The following is a 17,953-nucleotide window of genomic DNA, read 5'->3' as shown; positions in this document are numbered from 1 at the left end:
AGCCTCGGTTGTGCCTGGGGCCCAAGCTGGGGTGCCCATCCAACAGCAGCTCCAGCCCCAAACTGCTTACTACCAGAGCAGCGGGCGCCCCGGGATGTCACACGGGGGAAGTGATGGGCCAAAGGAGCCCCTGAGCCCTTTCCCACCTCACCCCACCCTGGGCTGAAGCGCTTTCCTCCACGTCTTGGTCTTCCTGTGTCAGTCTCACTGTCTCTGAATGTCTCTCTGAATGTCTCTCGCTGCCCATCTCCCTGCCCCTGACTGTCATCCTGCAGGCTCCTGGGAAGCAGGGTCCATATTATCCTGGGAAACTAAGAAGATGCTGGGGCGCCTGGGTGGCTCAGTTGGTTAAGCAGCCGCCTTTGGCTCAGGTCATGATCCCAGCGTCCTGGGATGGAGCCCCACATCGGGCTCTTTGCTCTGCAGGGAGCCTGCTTCTCCCTCTGCCTCTGCCTGCCACTGTGCCTACCTGTACTCTATCTCTCTGACAAATAAATAAATAAAATCTTTAAAAAAGAAAGAAAGAAAGAAACTAAGAAGATGAGTCTCAAGACAGTCCAGTTCTAATGGGGCTGACCGATTTCTAGTAGGGCTGACTGGTTCCTGGGATGGAATTTCTGTTGCTTGGGATAAGATTGCTTAGGGTGGAGAGCCTGAATGGAGGGTTTCTTGACATGAGAGGAAGCCCTAAGTTTCAACTGGGTCTTCACCTCTCCATCAACAAATGGTTCTAGAGTGCCAACTACATGCCAGGCTCTGTGCTGGGCCCTCGAGATGTGGAAGAGAATGGACAGACCTGGGCTCTGTACTCACAAAGTTCCTGAGGGAGACAGACATCAGCCACACAGCCAGAATAGCGAGTCTGTAATTAGACACTGTGCCACGATGGGCAGAGCAGCTCTGCCAGTCCGTGGGGCGGGATCCAGAACAGATCCAGAAGGCATTCATCATTGCTCTGGAGCACAAGGATAAAGAGCAAAAGGGCCCAGCAGTTCAGCACCCTGAGGGCCAGGAGCCTGCCAGGCCAGGTCAGGAGAACACTTCGTGCCTGGAGGAGCCCACGCAGCTCCCCTCTGCCTCTCCATAGCTCCAGATGCAAATCAGCAAAGCAGGTGGGTCTCCCAGTGTACTGGGGCAGGAGGGGGAGTCACGGACACTCAGACTATCTAAGCCAAAAGGGCCCTTGGAGATCTCTCACCGCTGTCTCCCATTTATAGAGAGTGAATCTGAGGCCCAGAGAGAGAAAGTGACTTTCCCAAGGACACAGAGCAACTGAGTAGCAGGGCTGGGACCCAGGATTTGCTCACTCCCAGTCTAGAGCTCCTTCCACTACACCCCAGTGTTCCTCGGACCTACATAAATGGTAACACTGTTCAGCAAGGGGGAGCTGGGATCAGAGGACAGTGAGATCTAGATGGCCCACTGGCCACAGGGATCGGCACTGGGCACTCAAGGCCTGGGCCGTATTTACCAATCTACCTAATTCACTCGATACACATTTATTTGACACTTCCTATGCCCCAGCACTGGTCAAAGCACTTCCCAGTCGTTGACTCATGAAACCTTCACAGCCCCATCAGATATGTCTAATGTCCCCACTTTATAAATGAGTAAACAGAGGCAGAAAGATGATGAAACATTGTCAAGGTCACGTACTGGTAAGGGCAGAGCTATGGGTCAAGGCCAGTCCACTCTCCACTGTGCCCTGCACCACTACGCAAGGCAGCCCGTGTATCAGACGCACCCCGCCCCCCCCACCCTCACCCCCGCTGCCTGCTAGCCTGGGAAGCTGGCTGGCTCTGTGGTCCAGTCACGCCAGCAGCTCCCAGGGCTGGGACCAGCGAGGGTCAGCAGGGAACTAGTCTGTACACACCTCCCATTTCTGGGGGGCAGCACCCCCAGCCAGAGCCCAAGGCTCCAGAGAGGCCCCTAGAGAGATTCGGCAGCAGCGGGAGCTAGCCCAGGCAACTGGACATACCATTTCATGGTAACGTATCCGCCACTCTCCCTTACTGCCCACCCCGGTGCTCCCAAGCCCCCATCACGAGCCCCGCGCACACGGGAACACACTCACCATCCTTCCTCCTGCACACTCTACCTGAAGAAGGTCACATGCTGGCAATGCCCTCAAGGAAAGGGGGGTACTTGCCAAAGGCTAATACTTAGTAAGTTTCCCCGTCCTGCCTTCTGATCCTAAGTCCACTGGGATTTTGTCCCAGGTTGGGGAGGAGGTTGATGCTGCTAGGGCAGAAACTGGGCACAAGCCAGAGAGAGGCGTGGTCTCAGGAATCCCAGAGCCTGTGACAGGCTGAGACCACTGCAGTCCCCACCAGCAGCTGCTCGGGCTTTTCTTCTCCCTGGAACATTCTCCCTGGAGGATGAAAGAGCCAGGCCTGTGCTTGGGTGGCAGGGCAGTGAAAACCTGAGCCCAGGAATGCTTCTCCCAACCTTCTCCAAAGCCCAGCCCCTGCTCCAACCTTCTATAGAAGAGTATGATGAGCCTGGGTTTAGGAGACTAGAATGATCTGCACATACCCACCCCAGCCCAAGCTTTAAATCTGCTAAGACACTTAGGAATTTCTGGGTCTTTACTCACTGGGTCTCACATCCCTGGTTTAGAGGTCTGCAGACTCCATTCAGGAAGGGCCTCTCCACAGAAGAGTCAGTCAAGACAGATTTATTTGTTACTTCAATAACACTGAATCACTACATGTGCTGGAGCCTGTGCTCAGAGCTGAGGACACAGCTATGGACACAGGAAGACGTGGAAGTAGCCCACTCCTGAGATCTGACCTTGGCACGGACACCACAGGCAGGGGCTGTCCTGCCATGTTCTGGTTTCCATGACCCTAATGCCAGGGTAGGAGACCTGCTCTTCCACTGCTTGCTAAGGGCATGTACCTGGCTCTTCCTGGTGGCACTAGCCTTGTTCTTGGGGCACGGTGTACAAGTGGTGTGGGGGGACGGGACACAGCAGGTATCCTCAAGTTCCAGTCCATGGGAGGCTCTGGCGTCCCTTCCCCCTTACTGGTCTCTCTTCCATCCCTAAAACGAGGCGAGAGAGGGGTATCCAGTGGGTCCAGCCCTGCTCCCTTGCTTTCATTGGCCAGTCCTAGGCCCTTCCAGGCTCTCTCACTAGAGGAATTCTGTGGAATTCAGTCAGTGGAATTTAGAAAGAGCACAGGCTTTGGAATAAAAAAAATAAAAAATAAAAACTCAAAGTGTGAGTTACCTTGGGCAAGTCATTTTAATGTCTCGGAGTCTCAGTTGCCTCATCTGTAAAATGGCCCCATGGCCTATGCTCTTCCCCTGGATGCTCTGCCCCCCGCTCCTGCTCCCTAAGCACTTGTCCTCTTGCATCTTCCCCTTCTTCAGCAACTTCAGATACTATACTTAATCTTAGCCAAAAAGCTGAGAAGCGATTCTCTCCTCAGCAACTTCAGGCAGCCAGGCCGAGTCCCAGTCTGCTCCCGGGAACTAGATCTCCCAAGCACAATGAGGAAAAGCCCACGGGCAGTGAAATCCAGAAGATCAAATGTTCACTTGCAGAGCTGTCCCTGCGAACTGCCCCTGGCTGGCTTCTGCCCACAACCCGGGCACACACCGCTGCCACCTCAGTGACATCAGTCTGACCTCAGGCAGCTGCAGAGGTACAGGGGGGCCAAGGGCTGAGACCGTCTCCCTTTCCGGCTGCAGTCTAACTGGCCACATGCTGGCCTAGCATTTCAGACTTTGGGAGCAATCCCCAACCCACTATGCTTGTGCCAGCTTCAGGGTCAGACTGGGTCCTGACTTCCCAAGTTCTTGGCCAGCTTTCAGCACAGACCCACCAACTCAGATACATGGAGGCCAGCCCCGTGACCTTGGCTGCTAGATACAGGGCCTCCTGAGTCTACTTGCTGCTTGGCCTGCTGGACTTGGGCCCAGGCCACCACAAGAGAGGGTCAGCAGAGGAAAGACCAGTCTAAGATGCTGATTTTGCTGCGGTCGTCTGTGAGATCTAGGGCAAGGCCAGTCCCCTCTCTGGGTCTCAGCTTCCGTGTTTCTAAAATGGGCACCAGGGTTTGACGAGGTCAGTGTTACTCAGCATGGTCTACAGAACTGTACTGATCCACGAACTTCTTGTTGGATGAGCAGCAAAATCAAGTGTTTAGAAACGTTTGTAGCGGGGCACCTGGGTGGCTCAGTGGGTTGAGCCCCTGCCTTCAGCTCAGGTCATGATCCCAGGGTCCTGGGATCGAGCCCTGCGTTGGGCTCTCTGCTGGGCAGGGAGCCTGCTTCCCCCTCTCTCTGCCTGCTTCTTTGCCTGCTTGTGATCTCTCTCTCTCCCTCTGTCAAATAAATAAATAAAATATTAAAAAAAAAAGAAAGAAAAAAAAAGAAACGTTTGTAGCCACTTGACATTGATGTGGTACGCGAGCCCGAGATCGGTGTACTGGTGTTACTGAATATGGATTGGGTACAAGGCCGGTTTGAGTGTTCGCAAACCAGCAGGGGAAATCACATGCAGTGTGAGTTTTATAAAAGCATAAGGCCCTTCACCATGGGTGGTTTAAGATGCCCTGCTCTAAATGTTCTTGTTTCCATGAGAAACTACCAACTAGTCTTCCCATCACAATACCTATACTGCAGTGGGATTCATGACCCTGTCACCCAAACTGGTCCCTCTTTACTGTTTCTGCCTTCGAGAATGGGCACCACCATTCACCTGCTTGCTGGAGCCAACATAAGCTGAAAGAGCTTGCCCGCTTAGTACCAGGAAAAACTACCCATAGAGAGCAAAGAGCTCAGTAATGATCTGGTGATATTTCCAAATTCCAAAGACTAGAAAGAGAAATGCTGCTTGTTTCCATAAAGAAACTTTAGAGAATCAACTGAGAACTGTGCTTCTTACAGCATAAATGCTGGGATGACAGAGCATCTCCCTCAAGTATCTGGAGAAGAAGGATTGCTAGCCTAGAATTCTCAACGTCGGAAAATGATGACTCAAACATGACGGCAAATATTTTCAGACTTTGAAAGGCTAAGAAATTATGCCACCCATAGACGCTTTATGGAAAAATTACTCAAGAGAGCTCTCCAGAAAAAAAAGAATAAGTCCAAGCCAAGGAGTCAAGAACGAGATGGTGTGGTATCCAAGAGACGGGCGAGCAATGAATCCGGAAACATACATGCACTGAACTACTGATAGCATATTGAGGAGCTGAATGCAGCTTAAATAAATGACACTTAAAACAGGACGGATAGTCTAAAAATGATAATAATCAGAAACTAAAATTCCAGATGATTTCAACCATCCCTGGGAGGCGCAGAGGAAAGCAAGGAGAAGTATGGGTCAGCTGACACATTCATTGTGGGTAGGAGAAGGTGAGGACAAACTATTCTAGATCTGGTCTCATGACCAATACGGAAATATGTCTATGGAAAAGGTAAGAGTAAAACTCTGGCAGACTAGAATCAGGGTACAGCATTCCAGAGGAAATTTTGCGGAATATTGGGAGGGCAGCCTTGGGATGACTACAGCCACCTACCATAAAGCTAAAATTATTAAGTCTCAACCTGCTGTAGGAATAGACAGTTAATGAGGAGGGGGGTAAAACTTGAAAAATAAACCATACAGTTCAAGGTGGGAGGGTGAATATTATATAATCCTGTGGTGAATACCACAACCCCAAAGGCAAAAACAATTAAAAATTTATAGCTATATTAGTCATCAGAAAAATGCAATTCAAAACCACAGCAAGATACGACTTCAGACCCAGGAGGATGGTTATCGTTTTTAAAAATGGTAAAATAACAAGTGTTATCCGAGAGACTGTGGGGAAAGTAGAACCCTCATACACTGATGGTGGGGAGGAGAAATCATGCAGTCCCTCTGGAAAACAGTCTAGCGGGTCCTCCAAAAGTTACACATAAAGTTGCCATTTGACCTGGGGGAGGCACATATTGCCGAGAAGTGGATACATATGTCTGCACAAAAACCTGCACACAAGCATTTACAGCAGCCTTATCTACAGCAGCCGCAAGGCAGAAACAATTCAAACATTCATCAATGGATAACCAGGAAAATGAAATGCGGCGTAGCCCTGGATCCACCCTTCCATGAAATATTAGACAGCCGTACAGAGAAACAAAGCACAGTCACGTGCTTTGGATGAACCCTGGAAATATGACACGAAGTGAAAGAAGCCGGCCACCAAACCCCAAATATTACAGGATTCCACTTATATATATGAACAGTCCAGAAGAGGCAAGTCTATACAGACAAGAAAGTGTCTCAGTGGTTGCCTTGGGTTGGAGGAGGTGGGGGCTGACAGCTGCAGGGTCCGCTTTCTTCTGGAGATTCTAATATTGATTGAGGTGATTGTTGCAAAAGTCTGGGGGATACACCAAAGAAACACAATGAATGAATGAATTCTATGACATATAAATAATATCTCGAAAAGAGGCTACTTAGGGGCACCTGGGTGGCTCAGTTACTGGGCATCTGCCTTTGGCTTGGGTCATGATCCCAGCCAGGGCCCTAGGATCAAGCCCTGAGTTGGGGTCCCTGCTTGGTGGGAAACCTGCTTCTCCCTCCCCCACTCCCCCTGCATATGTTCCCTCTCTTGTTGTCTCTTGCTCTGTCAAATAAATAAATAAAATCTCAAAAAAAAAAAAAGATGCTACCAAAACAATTTATAGACATGACTGACTGCCTATCAATTGGAAACAACTACAGTTTTAAAGAATAATAAAAACACGAATATCTTTATTATATAGAGAGCTCTGGTCAGCTAATAAACTGTAAGCAGCCCAATTTTTTAAATGTGCGAAAGGACTCAAAAAAGAGGCAATGCAAGTGACTAAAGGCATATAAACAAATATTCAACATCTCTAGAAATCAAAGGCATTAACCCCCATTGAAGAGTAACAATGCAGTGTTGGTGAGGGTGCCAGGAAATGGGCATTCTCTCACCCAGACTCTCAGTTTGCTTGGGACAAAAGGGGTTTCTCAACAAGCAGGACTTTCTGTGCTAAAAAGGGAAAGTCCTGGGGCGCCTGAATGGCTCAGTCACTTAAGTGTCCACCTCTTGGTTTTGGCTCAGGTCATGACCTCAGGGTCTTGAGATCAAGCCTTTCATTGGGCTCCACACTCAGCCCAGAGTCTGCCTGAGATTCTCTCCCTCTCCCTTTGCCCCTCCCCTCTGCTCCTGCACTCTCTCTCACTCTCCCCCCCCCTCACCAAATAAAGTAAATAAATAAAATATTTCAAGTACAGATCATAAATCTGTACAGCCATTCTAGGGAGTCATTTAGAAATAGTTATCAAGAAGCTTTTTTACAAATATATACTTTCTGGCTTGGAATTCTACTACCTGGAATTTATTCTCATAAAATTCATTTAACAAATATTGGTGGAGGGTCGAACATGTATACTGGATGATGCCAGGGGATACCAAGATATGCCTATAAGTATTTTTATCTCGGGGTTTTGTAACAATGAAAAGTTGGAGGGGTGCTTGGGTGGCTCAGTTGGTTGGGCTCCAGGCTCTTGGTTTTAGCTCAGGTCATGATCTCATGGATCATGAGGTCAAGCCTCCGTTGGGCTCCCTGCTCATCGGGGAGTCTGCTTGAGATTTTCTCTCCCTCTCCCTCTGCCCCTCCTCCCATTTGTGCTCACTCTTTCTCAAATAAATAAATAAATATTTATTTATTCATTCATTCATAAACAAATATCTATTTAAATATCTACTATTTAAATATCTATTTAAATTTATTTGAATGTTTATTTATGAATATTTATTTATTTATTTGACAGAGATCACAAGTAGGCAGAGAGGGAGAGAGAGAGGAGGAAGCAGGCTCCCCACTGAGCAGAGAGCCTGATGCGGGGTTCGATTCCAGGACCCTGGGATCATGACCTGAGCTGTAGGCAGAGGCTTTAACCCACTGAGCCACCCAAGCGCCCCTCAAATAAATAAATCTTTAAAAAAAAAGAAAAGAAAAGAAAAATTGGAAACAAATTACATGTTGAACTACTGGAGATCATTTAGATAAACACAATGAAATACTCCCCAAATGCTAAAAATGATGCTGTAGAAGAATATTTATTGATATGGAAATATGGATACACCACACATTGCTGAATAGAAAAGAAACAAGTTAGAAAGTTGTGTGCACCAGTAACCCCAATTTGCAAAGTAGATACTCATGTGTATAAAAAAATGCCTCACAGGATACACCCCAAAATGTTAACAATGTTTGTCTCTGGGTATTGGGATTAAAAGTGAACTTCATTTCCTTCTTCTGCTTCAACTGTATTAAATGTTTTCATCATAATAAACACGAATCGCTTTTGTAACAACACGACAGAAGTCAACTGCCTTTAAGAAACAAACCAACACCTGCCATGCCTCCATTGGTAGAAGCCCCAAGGAGAGGGGTTCAGAAAGTCAAGTCTGTGTGCAGGACAGCTACCATGACTGACTGAGTACCTTCTGCATGCCAGGACTTCACACAGCCCATCCCCTCAAGTGCTCCCAAGAATCCAGCGAGATAGGGGTCCTCATCTCATTTGACTGATGCTACCTACCACTAGGTAGACACACAGATGACACCTAACATTAGGTAGGTGGTAGACATACAGGTAGACACAAAGATGACACCTACCACTAATTGCACAGCTACTGAGAAGCAAAACTGAGTTTGGGCCCAGGCCCCTGCCTCTACCTTAGCTAGGTGTCCTTGTTCCTGAGGAAGGGCAGAGAAAGGTCCTGAGCTAGTAGGCCCTCTGTCCTGTAGGCCCTTGTCTGCCGTCCCCGCAGACCGTCCAGGAGGCGACAGAAGAACAAGTTAGCAAGGGTGGGGACACCAGCAAAGGGAAGGCGTGGCGTTAGAAGGCCCACTGGCAGAGGTCATGGCTCTGGGCAAACTGGCCTGTACTCCTCGCCTGCTGGGCGACTCTCAGGAAGCCCAACCACATCCGGCCCCAGGAGTTCCCAGGCTCTGTGCACACCCAGAGGCAGTGAGAGAAAGCCTCCCAAAGCCTGCAGCTTCCCTGCTGAAACAGCAGGGGCAAAAGAGCCTGCCAGGGGAGACCTTCTTCCTAGGCCCAGCCACTGCTGGCCAGTCCATTCCCGCGGGGCCTCCTCTTCTGTTTGCGAACAGGGTGTGAAGGATGATGGCTCTAGGACCCTCCCAGACCTAAATTCTCCGAACCTACGGCCCTTCCTCACATAGAGCCTGGCAGGAAGAGGAAGGGGGTGAGGCGCCCCACCCAGCTCCCAAAGGATCCCCCCTCCTCTTCCCCTCAGCTGCATTCCCACCACTATTTTTAGAACAGAGCACAGGGAGCATCTCCACCAGTCCTGCCACGCTCAGAGCCCCAGCTGGAACAGCAGCCCCATTCATTATGCTCCAGCAGGAACACACCAGGAATTTATAGACCAGCCAGCCGACTAGACAACCTCTCCCCACACCATTAGCCAGGCCGTTTCTCAATATTTCCATTACAGCCCAAAGTGGTGACTGACTTTTTCTAATGACAACACAGCTGAGTCAGACAAGAGGGTGTCTCTAGGACATCTGTGCCCTCCCCTGCCCCCAACCTAGCCGACTCTTCAAAAGTCACAGAAGAGGGACACTGGACTGGAAGCTTATTTTGGGGCCTAGTTTCAGTTCTAACACCAACTGCTTGGCCCTTGGCCAGGTTCTTGCCCCTCTCTTGGTCTTGGTTTCTATAAATCAGCTTGTTCATCAACCCATCTTGGGTGGGAGGAGGGAGAATTTTCAGTTCCCCATTCAAAGGTTCAGTGGTTCCATCAAAACTCCAGTCATTCATAAAATAAACACTGTACTCATTGGTTCTTGGGTATGTATTGAGTTGTGTTCCCAAGGTCTATCTGAGAGTTGATGACAGGTCTCAGAATGCACTCTCCCACTGAAAACTCTGTTTTAAATAGTGGTCAGCTTCTTGGGCTAGCCTACTTAATTAACCCTTAATGTTCTTCCATGAGGAGCAATAGCCGAAAGCTATCAGAGAAAGTCATTCCCATTTGAAAGACAGGGAAATTTACCTGGAATAGTGTTTGAGTGAAAGAAGATATACTTTAAAGGCAATGAAAAATGTCAGGGGTGACTTCTGGGGAAGAGTCTGAAGGAGATTTCTGACCACACGAGAAACGAAAGGTACTGAGTATTGATTACCACAAATTCCACTTGAAAGTCAGCATAGGTCATAGACCTAGTCATGGGAAAGGTTAAAGAACACATATATGTGAAGTTCAAACAAGAGTCTGTGAGTAGAAAGGAAAAAGGAAGAGGTGAGGATTTGGGGTTAGAAGCTCTTTGTACTGGCTTCTTGGGGGCCAGTCTGGAAGGAGGCATCTTTGTGTGAGAGGAGGCAGGAGTATGTTCATAATTTGTGTACCTATGATAGGGATCCCTTCCAGTATGAGATCTGTAAGTATATCGTGAGTACATGATGAATATTAACCACACAATAATGTGAATATTAACCAATATTGAATATTAGCCACACATTTGCATATACCCACCATGCATACACTCTTGTTCCAATGTGAAGACCAAATTGTCTGTTTTCTTTCTCCCTTTAACCTGCTACTAAGAGTTCTGAGACTTTGAAGATGACTCCTGGAGCTCATCTAGATTCAACTGTCTCACTTTTCTTGGTAAAGAAGCAGATAATCAGAGAGAGAGAGTAATTTGCCCAAAGTCCATAGTGAGTTACCGGCAACATCAGGATTTGAACTAAGATCTTCAGGTTTTCTCTGAGGGCAAGAGTTTCAGTGAGAGGGGAGCCCCACAAATCTGGGGAAGAGAACCATGGGAGCAGCTCTGGTTAGTTCTCCTTTGTCTCTGAGGATGCAAGGAGTCAGCATAGACTATTGTAGTATCCATGACCCTGAAATGAACTTGGCCAGATTGTTTAGTAAAACACGTGGGGATCCAGGCTCTGCTCTCACCAGATGGAGGCACAACAGAGAAAGTTCTCAGCCAAGACAGTCAGGAGCTTTGGCTTGACCACTTACTTGCCCATGACTATGGCCAGGTCACTTACCTGGTTTGAGACTCAGTTTCCTTATTTAAATTCTAGAACATGAGAGTCTCAAACCATAGGACCCAATTCAATTCTACAACATCTCCTGAGTACGTATCAAGAATAGGGCAGTAACAGAAAAAGAATTAGACAAGATAGGACGGCTACTGGCTGCCAAGGAGCTCACAGTCTTGTAGAAGAGACATATCTGCCTAACGCACTGTTAAGGGTGAATGCCATGGGGCCACAGAGAAGGAAGCAACGACTTCTGATGCACTTTTGATGCACGTCTGAGAATGGTGTCTCTGGAGAGGGGCTGAGCCCTAAAGGTTGAGGACTGCAGGGGCCGCAAAGAGGCGCAGGCAGCCATAGGTGGAATGGCTGAAATACGAATGCACAGAGTTCGGAGAAGGGTTGAAATAATCCAGGGTGGTCAGACTGGCGGCACACAATGAGAGTAGAGGGTACCCAGTGAGAGCCGAGCAGAGACCTGGCCTTTATTCTAACAACAGCCTCCCTCACGGTCTGAAGCAGCTTGGCTGGTCTGTGATGGCTGGAAAGCAGTAATGCAGAGCAATCCAAGGGGCCCTGACACTGGGCCACCACAGTCCAATCCTCGCCACCCCCACTATGTGACCTTGGGCAAGTTTCTTAACTTCTCTGAGACTCAGCATCTTTCTCTACCAGCTGGGTGTAAGGAGAGTAGATGTGTAACAGGGATAGTGAACCTCATGAGGGCCGGATTAAAGAGACAACACAGGTCATAGTGTACATACTCACCCGACCACCCCATGTTATCATTCTGCCCTTAAGCCAAGGATCTGGGAACAAGGGCAGGATGGTGGCCCTGTTCAGAGAAAGGCTTGAGGGAAGATAAGGTCAAGACAGTATGGAGAGTCAGGTTGTGCTGTCTTCCTTAAGAGCTAAAACAAGGGGGCACCTCGGTGGCTCAGTGGGTTTAAGCCTCTGCCTTCGGCTCAGGTCCTGGGATCGAGCCCCACATCAGGCTCTCTGCTCAGTAGGGAGCCTGCCTCCCCCTCTCTCTGTGCCTGCCTCTCTGCCTACTTGTGATTTCTGTCTGTCAAATAAATAAATAAAATCTTTAAAAAAAGAGGGGGGGGGTAAAGCAAGAAGACCACCGTGGCAGAGGAGAAGGGCAAGATGGCGAAGCTGGCAGTCTGTCCAGAGCCAGATGGGCAGCAAGCAGGGGAGAGGAGAAGGCTGCAGAGATTGGAAAACACTTGAGCCATTTAGGGGAAAAGAGCCTGCTTCCTCAGGGGAATGTCTGAAATCCAGTCCAGCTGATTCCCAGTCACTTGGGGTTGAGATTTAGAACTAGTCAATTAGCAAAATCTGGGCCCAGAGTGCAGAGCCGACTCTCTCCCTGCCCTTGATGGGGCTCGGGCCAAAGGCCTATTTCCAGGACTCAGGTCCTAAACCTGTAGCTATCCCCTTCTGCCTTTGGCCTCAGTTCCATTGCTGCTGGGTACCCAGTACTGTGTCGGCTGATCCTCTAGAATGCCAGAGTCGAAAGGGAAAGGGCCGTTCAGTGACCATTCCAGCGCCCCCTCACAGCCTGCCTTCAGGAACTCTCCCTTGTCCTTCATATCAAATCTGGTGTGAAGCTCTTGCGCTTTTCTGGGCTACCCCTTGGACACGTGAACTCTGGGAGCTTAGTCTCCACTGTGCGGAGAATAAGATTCATTTATCCTAAGGCATCTCCTCTAGAGCTGAAAGGGCCACGGCTTTCACATGCACGATATCATCCTCCTGCCTCTCCCGGAAGTAGATGATTGATTTCCCTGCTTCCGCCCGCAAAGAGCAAGCCTCTGCATCTGGGATGAGCAGTGGGTCAGATGGAAAGGCCCTGGCTTGTCTTGCCAGCTGTGTGATCTGGGATAAATCATTTAACGTCTCTGAGTCCCAGGCCCTTTTACCCGTACAGCGAGGCTGCTGGTGGTCTGGGGAGATAATGCCTGGGGACCCTGGCTGCCACCCTGGAAGGCCCCGCTGTCCCTGTGAGGAACCCTCCCAGAGATGGCCTCCACCCTCACTCTGCAAACCCCACCTGGGGCTGTGTGAGAAAGGAGGGCTTTGGTGGATGAAAAATGTTTAAATAAAAGATAAAAAAAATAAACAGACAAGACATACATAAAGAAATGTCCTTATTTCCAACAGGTCCCAGCTCCCAAAGGGTCAAAAGGCCAGGCCAGCAGAGACCCGGCATGGCTCCTTCCAGGAGAGACAGAGTTTCAAAAGAGACCCAGCGCCTGAGAACTCAGAAAACACGGGATCCGAGGGTGTGAGGAGAACTTAAAGGATCACTTTGTATTCAAATCGCACAGATGGCCTTTTTAACAATAAATGGTTTGCTCCCATCCTCCCGGCTCCCAGGCCCCAGACACCAAACGAAGACAATTGGACCATCAGGAAAGAGACCATTGTGTAGGCTTCTTAGCATGATTTATGTGGAGGGCGGGGCCCAGCCGTGTTTCCCGTGATTATGACTCTCAGATGCCATTTCCATGGCATGTCCATCATCCCGGGCTGGGACGGCCAAGGACACTGAAGAGCGGCAGCTGCTCCGTCCTATCTCATCTTCTCGAGCCCGTGGAGCCCAGGGCATTGTTTCATCCATCTGAGAGGCAGAGCCTCAGTGGTGCTGTGGCTCCCCACGGTCCCCAGATGGACGGGCCCAGGCCCTCCAGGAGCTGATGTTTGCTCCCCCAGCGGCTGGCTGGGCCTAGGACCCCAACGGGAGCACCAGTCAAGTCAGCAGGTTGTTGGGGACAAGCTGGGAGGAAAGCCCTGTCCCCAGGGCTCCGTGTTATGTTCTGATTCTCCATTTCCCGGTGGCCAGAGCTCCTGTCCTCGGCAACAGTCGGCGGGGGGGGGGGGGGGGGGGGGGGCGGAGGTTGGTCACCAGGTCCTGGGGAGTCGAGCTTGCTGCCTTTCCAGACAGGCGATCCTCCCGGGCCTCGCATTCCCCTTAATGTTATTTTATAAGGGAATCAAATGAAATCCAAGTGCAGCTTGCTGTCTCTGCTGAGGCAGCTGCTCAGCCTCTCAGAATGAACCCTGCAGGCGGAGTCTAGGCCCCTAGACACGGGTATTGCCAGGCCGCGAGGCCCAGCCTGTTCCCCTGCTGGGCTGGGACATCGGCACGGTCACTGGCAGATACATGCCATCCCCTCTTCAAGAAGTGTCTGATCTTGCCTACATGGGAGGTGAGGGACATAGCATTCCCTTCTGGACCATCCTTCGTAGAGTTCAAGTGGCCACGGCAGCTAAACAACCTCACCAGGCACAAGAGCCCTCTCTAAAGACACTGAGCTCTTACAGGACATGACGCAGAGACCATCCAAGGTCCAGGGGCTTCTCTGGCCTGAGCCATCTCTCCAGCTTCTTTGATCCCGTTTTTCTATGCAAGTGATTGTGGTCCTACATATACCTTTTGTGTCCGACCTGTATTACTCAGACCTGTGACCTCTGACTTCCCTCCCTCTAGGTCTTGGCAGTTAGAGAAGGGTAGGAGAGCTATACAAGCCTGAGCTCCAGGCCGTGACCAGGCTGAGCTCTAATCACTCACCCCCAACTGGTCTTCCTTTAGCTGAGCCACACCTAGCCCCAGTCCCTGAACCTTGGGAGCTCTGCAGAAAGCAAACCAAATCTGTTTCTAGAGGACTGTGTCCCAACTTCCTGTTGGACCATTCAGCACAGGATGGGCAATCTCTACTGAGGCCTGGGGGCTGTGAACCTTCCCACCTGGGCCAGGCGAAGTCCCAGCTGTTCCCACCTTCCACAGCCATTGCTAGAACTCAGCACTTTGCCCACCCAGGCCCAGCCAGAAGGAGGCTCTGTGAGGAAGGCTCCAGGGCTCAATTGCATCACTGAGAGAACAAGACAAAGTAGAGGAGAACAAAGGCGGATGGGGGCCAGGGAATTCTCTCCTTGCGGCCCAGAGCCTCCACTGTATCCCAAGGTCTGGAAAGTCACATATCTACCTCCCCAGACTATCCAGGACATGCCACCACAGCTCTTCACCCAGAAGACTGAACGGACCCCTTAACTGATCCCTTTAGACCACCTGGGTGCCTCCTTGGGCTCTCTGCTCTCAGGCTCTTCTACCTGAGCCTGTCCCTCTCTTGAAAGCCTTCAGTGGCTTCCCCCTGTATGTAGAGTGACATCAGCAAAACATTAACCACCATGGCCCTGCGTGATCTGGTCCCACCCACCCTCCTGGTCTGCCTCGTCACGCAGCTCCCGCCACACTAGCCTTTGCTGGCCCCAGCAGGCCAAGGTCTTTCCCGTCTCAGGTACTGTCCCCAGGCTGTTCCATTTGCCTGGAACACTGCTTCCAAAATCCTTGACTGGCTAACTCCTTTCTGGCCTGCAGGTCTCAACTTAAAAGTTATTATCCCTACCCACTGACCCCACCCCCCATAGCAATCTAAATAATATTCTCTCTTAAGGGAATCCTTTTCTTCATGGATGATCAGTTTGTCATCTTGTGCACGCATGTGTGTGCGTGCGTGTGTGTGTGTGTGTGTGTGTGTGTATCTATTTAACGCTCACTCCCCTTCTAGGACTGGTATCTTGATAAGAGCAGAGACCATATCCACCTCCTTCTCCACAGAATCCCCAGGTCCTAGCCTAGAGCCTGGCATAAAGTAGATGGCCCCCAAATATCTGCCGGATGAAGGAGTGAATGAATGAGAACAGATGAAGAAGTGATTGCGTCAAGACGTCTTCTGGCAGCGGAGGCTGATGACATTGCTCTCCAGCAGGGCTGACCTCCGCCAACCTCTCCTTTGCCCCCAAAGGAGGCACCAGCACCACGGGAAGCCCAGATGCTCTTTCTTCTCCTTTCTCGTCGTAGAGAAAAAGTTGGGAGTCCTCTCCCTCTGGGACTTTCTGATGCCAGTCGGCATGTGCCCACAGAGCCTCTCACACCACTGTGGTCCTTCTGAAGCCAGTCCACACACACACCCGTGGGGCCACTCCCTTCAGATGACCCTAGGCCCACCATCTTGGTCCTCCGTTTTGGGTCCAGTTGAGGTGAGGTTACTGTGTGGTAGGGGATGCCCAAGAAAGGGTTAAGTTGCCAGAAGCAGAGTCCCGCCCTTGGGTTTGCTCAGCCAATCAGAGTCTGTCCTGATGAGGTAAAGCTTCTATCCTGGGTAGCATTGGTTGAGTTGGCCGCCCCCATCTCCTGCTGGAGGGAGCCATAGGGGTGGAGTTTCTGTGGAACCAGACAGAACTGGAATTAGCTCGCTGCCTACTCAGGCCGGGGCTGCCTGTCTCCAAGACCTGCCCCTGTTCCTTCCTAAGGTGCTTGGACAGACCCTGGCATCTCCCTGGTCCCGCTCTAGCTGACCAGTGGAGATGACAAGGCGTCCCATCTGGGAGAAGGCTCAGAGCCAGAGGAGACTCGGGAGGCCTCAGTTTCCCTGCCTGGGCCCCAAAATACAGCAGCTGGTTAGCAGGCAGTGACCTGGAGCACGCATCCCATGTGCTCAGAGCAGCAGCGTTCAGCTTCAATAAGCAAGGCCACTAGACGAATCTTCCTATATAAACATAGCTTTCAAGCGAGAACAAGAGCGGCTAGTTCACAGAGCTCTTCTTGTGTGCACATGACTTGAGCTTAATCGTCCTGAGAACCCTGTCAATCCGTCCACTTTCCTGACGAAAACACTGAGTCTCAGCGAGGCTTGGTGCCTCTCCTGAGCTCATAGGGTGGTCTGTTTATGCCTCCCATATCACTTGCAGGATTATTTCTGAGCAGTCTGTTGGCATATCTGTCTCTGCCCCTGGACTGCGATCTTGCAAGGCAAGAGCGTGGCGGATCCATCTGTGCATTCCCACCGTGGAGTCCGGGGTGCACCCCGAGAACGGAGCTGTTCCTGCTGCCCTGCACCCCTCTCCTACCTGATGGCCATCAGCAGCCTGCTCTCCTCAGAGGCTTCCCCTGACCCAGGCCTGTGCTGTGTGTGTGGCGGGGGCTCAGAGGAGGTTCCCAAAGTGGACGCTGAATGTGCGGCCTGGACCCCTCCAGATGGCTCTCAGGACCCCAACAGGCTCACCTTTAAACTGTGGCTTGCCATTCCTAGTCACCTCTGCCCAGTGAAAGGAAAGTTCCATAGGACAGGTCCCATCCATCTCTGGGACCCCAAAGGACCTAACCCAGTGTCTGACACCGAGGAGTCATCTGTTTTGTGTGTTTGATTGAATAACCAAAGAAAGATGCACCTATTTGCCCCTGTTGGCCCCAGGCAGGACTACCTGTGAGTTATTCTAAATTAGAAGCATCCCAGCTTCCCTCCCCATGGGGGGCAGTCTAGTGAAAGTTATCCAAGGCAGAAGAAAGGCAGGCTCCCTCTAGGAATCCATACTGAAGTAAGGAGGGAGAGTTCTGATGAGAAAGAAGGTGTGGGGAGCAGAAGGAAGCTGGGTCTTAATTGTACAGAGAGAAGGAGAGCTCACATGGGTGACCCAGGGCAGCCTCTTCCCTAACTGCAGGCAGCTCCAAGGGAGCTGGAGAAAGGCATAAGAGCCCCCAGAGAAGGGGTACAGGCTGGACACTGCCTGCCTCGTTGTGTCCACACTGCCCCAGTGGAGGGCCCCAACCCCAGCTGCAACCCACAGGTGCTCTAGGGACAGCACAGAAAGCCTGTGACTGCCCCAACAGACCCAGCCCCTACAGGCATTAGAGTTCATGGGCAATCCAGTCCTATGGAAATCTATAGGGCAGGGTTCCCTCATGGAGACTGCATACTCCCAGGCCCTCCATGATAATCTTCCCTGGGAAGCTTTCAAGACCATCCCAAAGTTCAAAGAGCTAGAAAGAGCCACCTGACCAATGCACGAGGAGGACCACTGAGGAAACTGCTGCAGAGGTCACACACAGGTGGT

At 50.6% G+C, this 17,953-nt stretch overlaps 1 protein-coding gene across 8 annotated transcripts in view; it reads right to left on the bottom strand.

Annotated features, from left to right (window-relative positions):
- RGS3 (regulator of G protein signaling 3) overlaps positions 1-17,953 on the bottom strand; it is a 117,059-nt gene that overhangs the window by 32,831 nt on the left and 66,275 nt on the right. For 2 of the 8 annotated variants that reach the window (XM_004747855.3, XM_045081748.1), the window contains one exon: positions 13,190-16,283. The exons of the other annotated variants lie outside the window; for them this stretch is intronic. In XM_004747855.3, the coding sequence (XP_004747912.1) occupies positions 16,176-16,283 (108 nt within the window). In that variant the 3' untranslated portion in view covers positions 13,190-16,175. Of the gene's footprint in view, positions 1-13,189; positions 16,284-17,953 lie in introns of those variants that run through there. 8 annotated transcript variants of the gene reach the window in all.

The sequence above is a fragment of the Mustela putorius genome, unplaced genomic scaffold, assembly GCF_011764305.1.
Source record: "Mustela putorius furo isolate JIRA1106 unplaced genomic scaffold, ASM1176430v1.1 tig00000580_pilon_pilon_pilon, whole genome shotgun sequence".
In the NCBI taxonomy this organism is placed as follows: domain Eukaryota; kingdom Metazoa; phylum Chordata; class Mammalia; order Carnivora; family Mustelidae; genus Mustela; species Mustela putorius.
The sequence above is the reverse complement of the archived record's forward strand: the minus strand, read 5'-3'. Positions and strand labels throughout refer to the sequence as shown.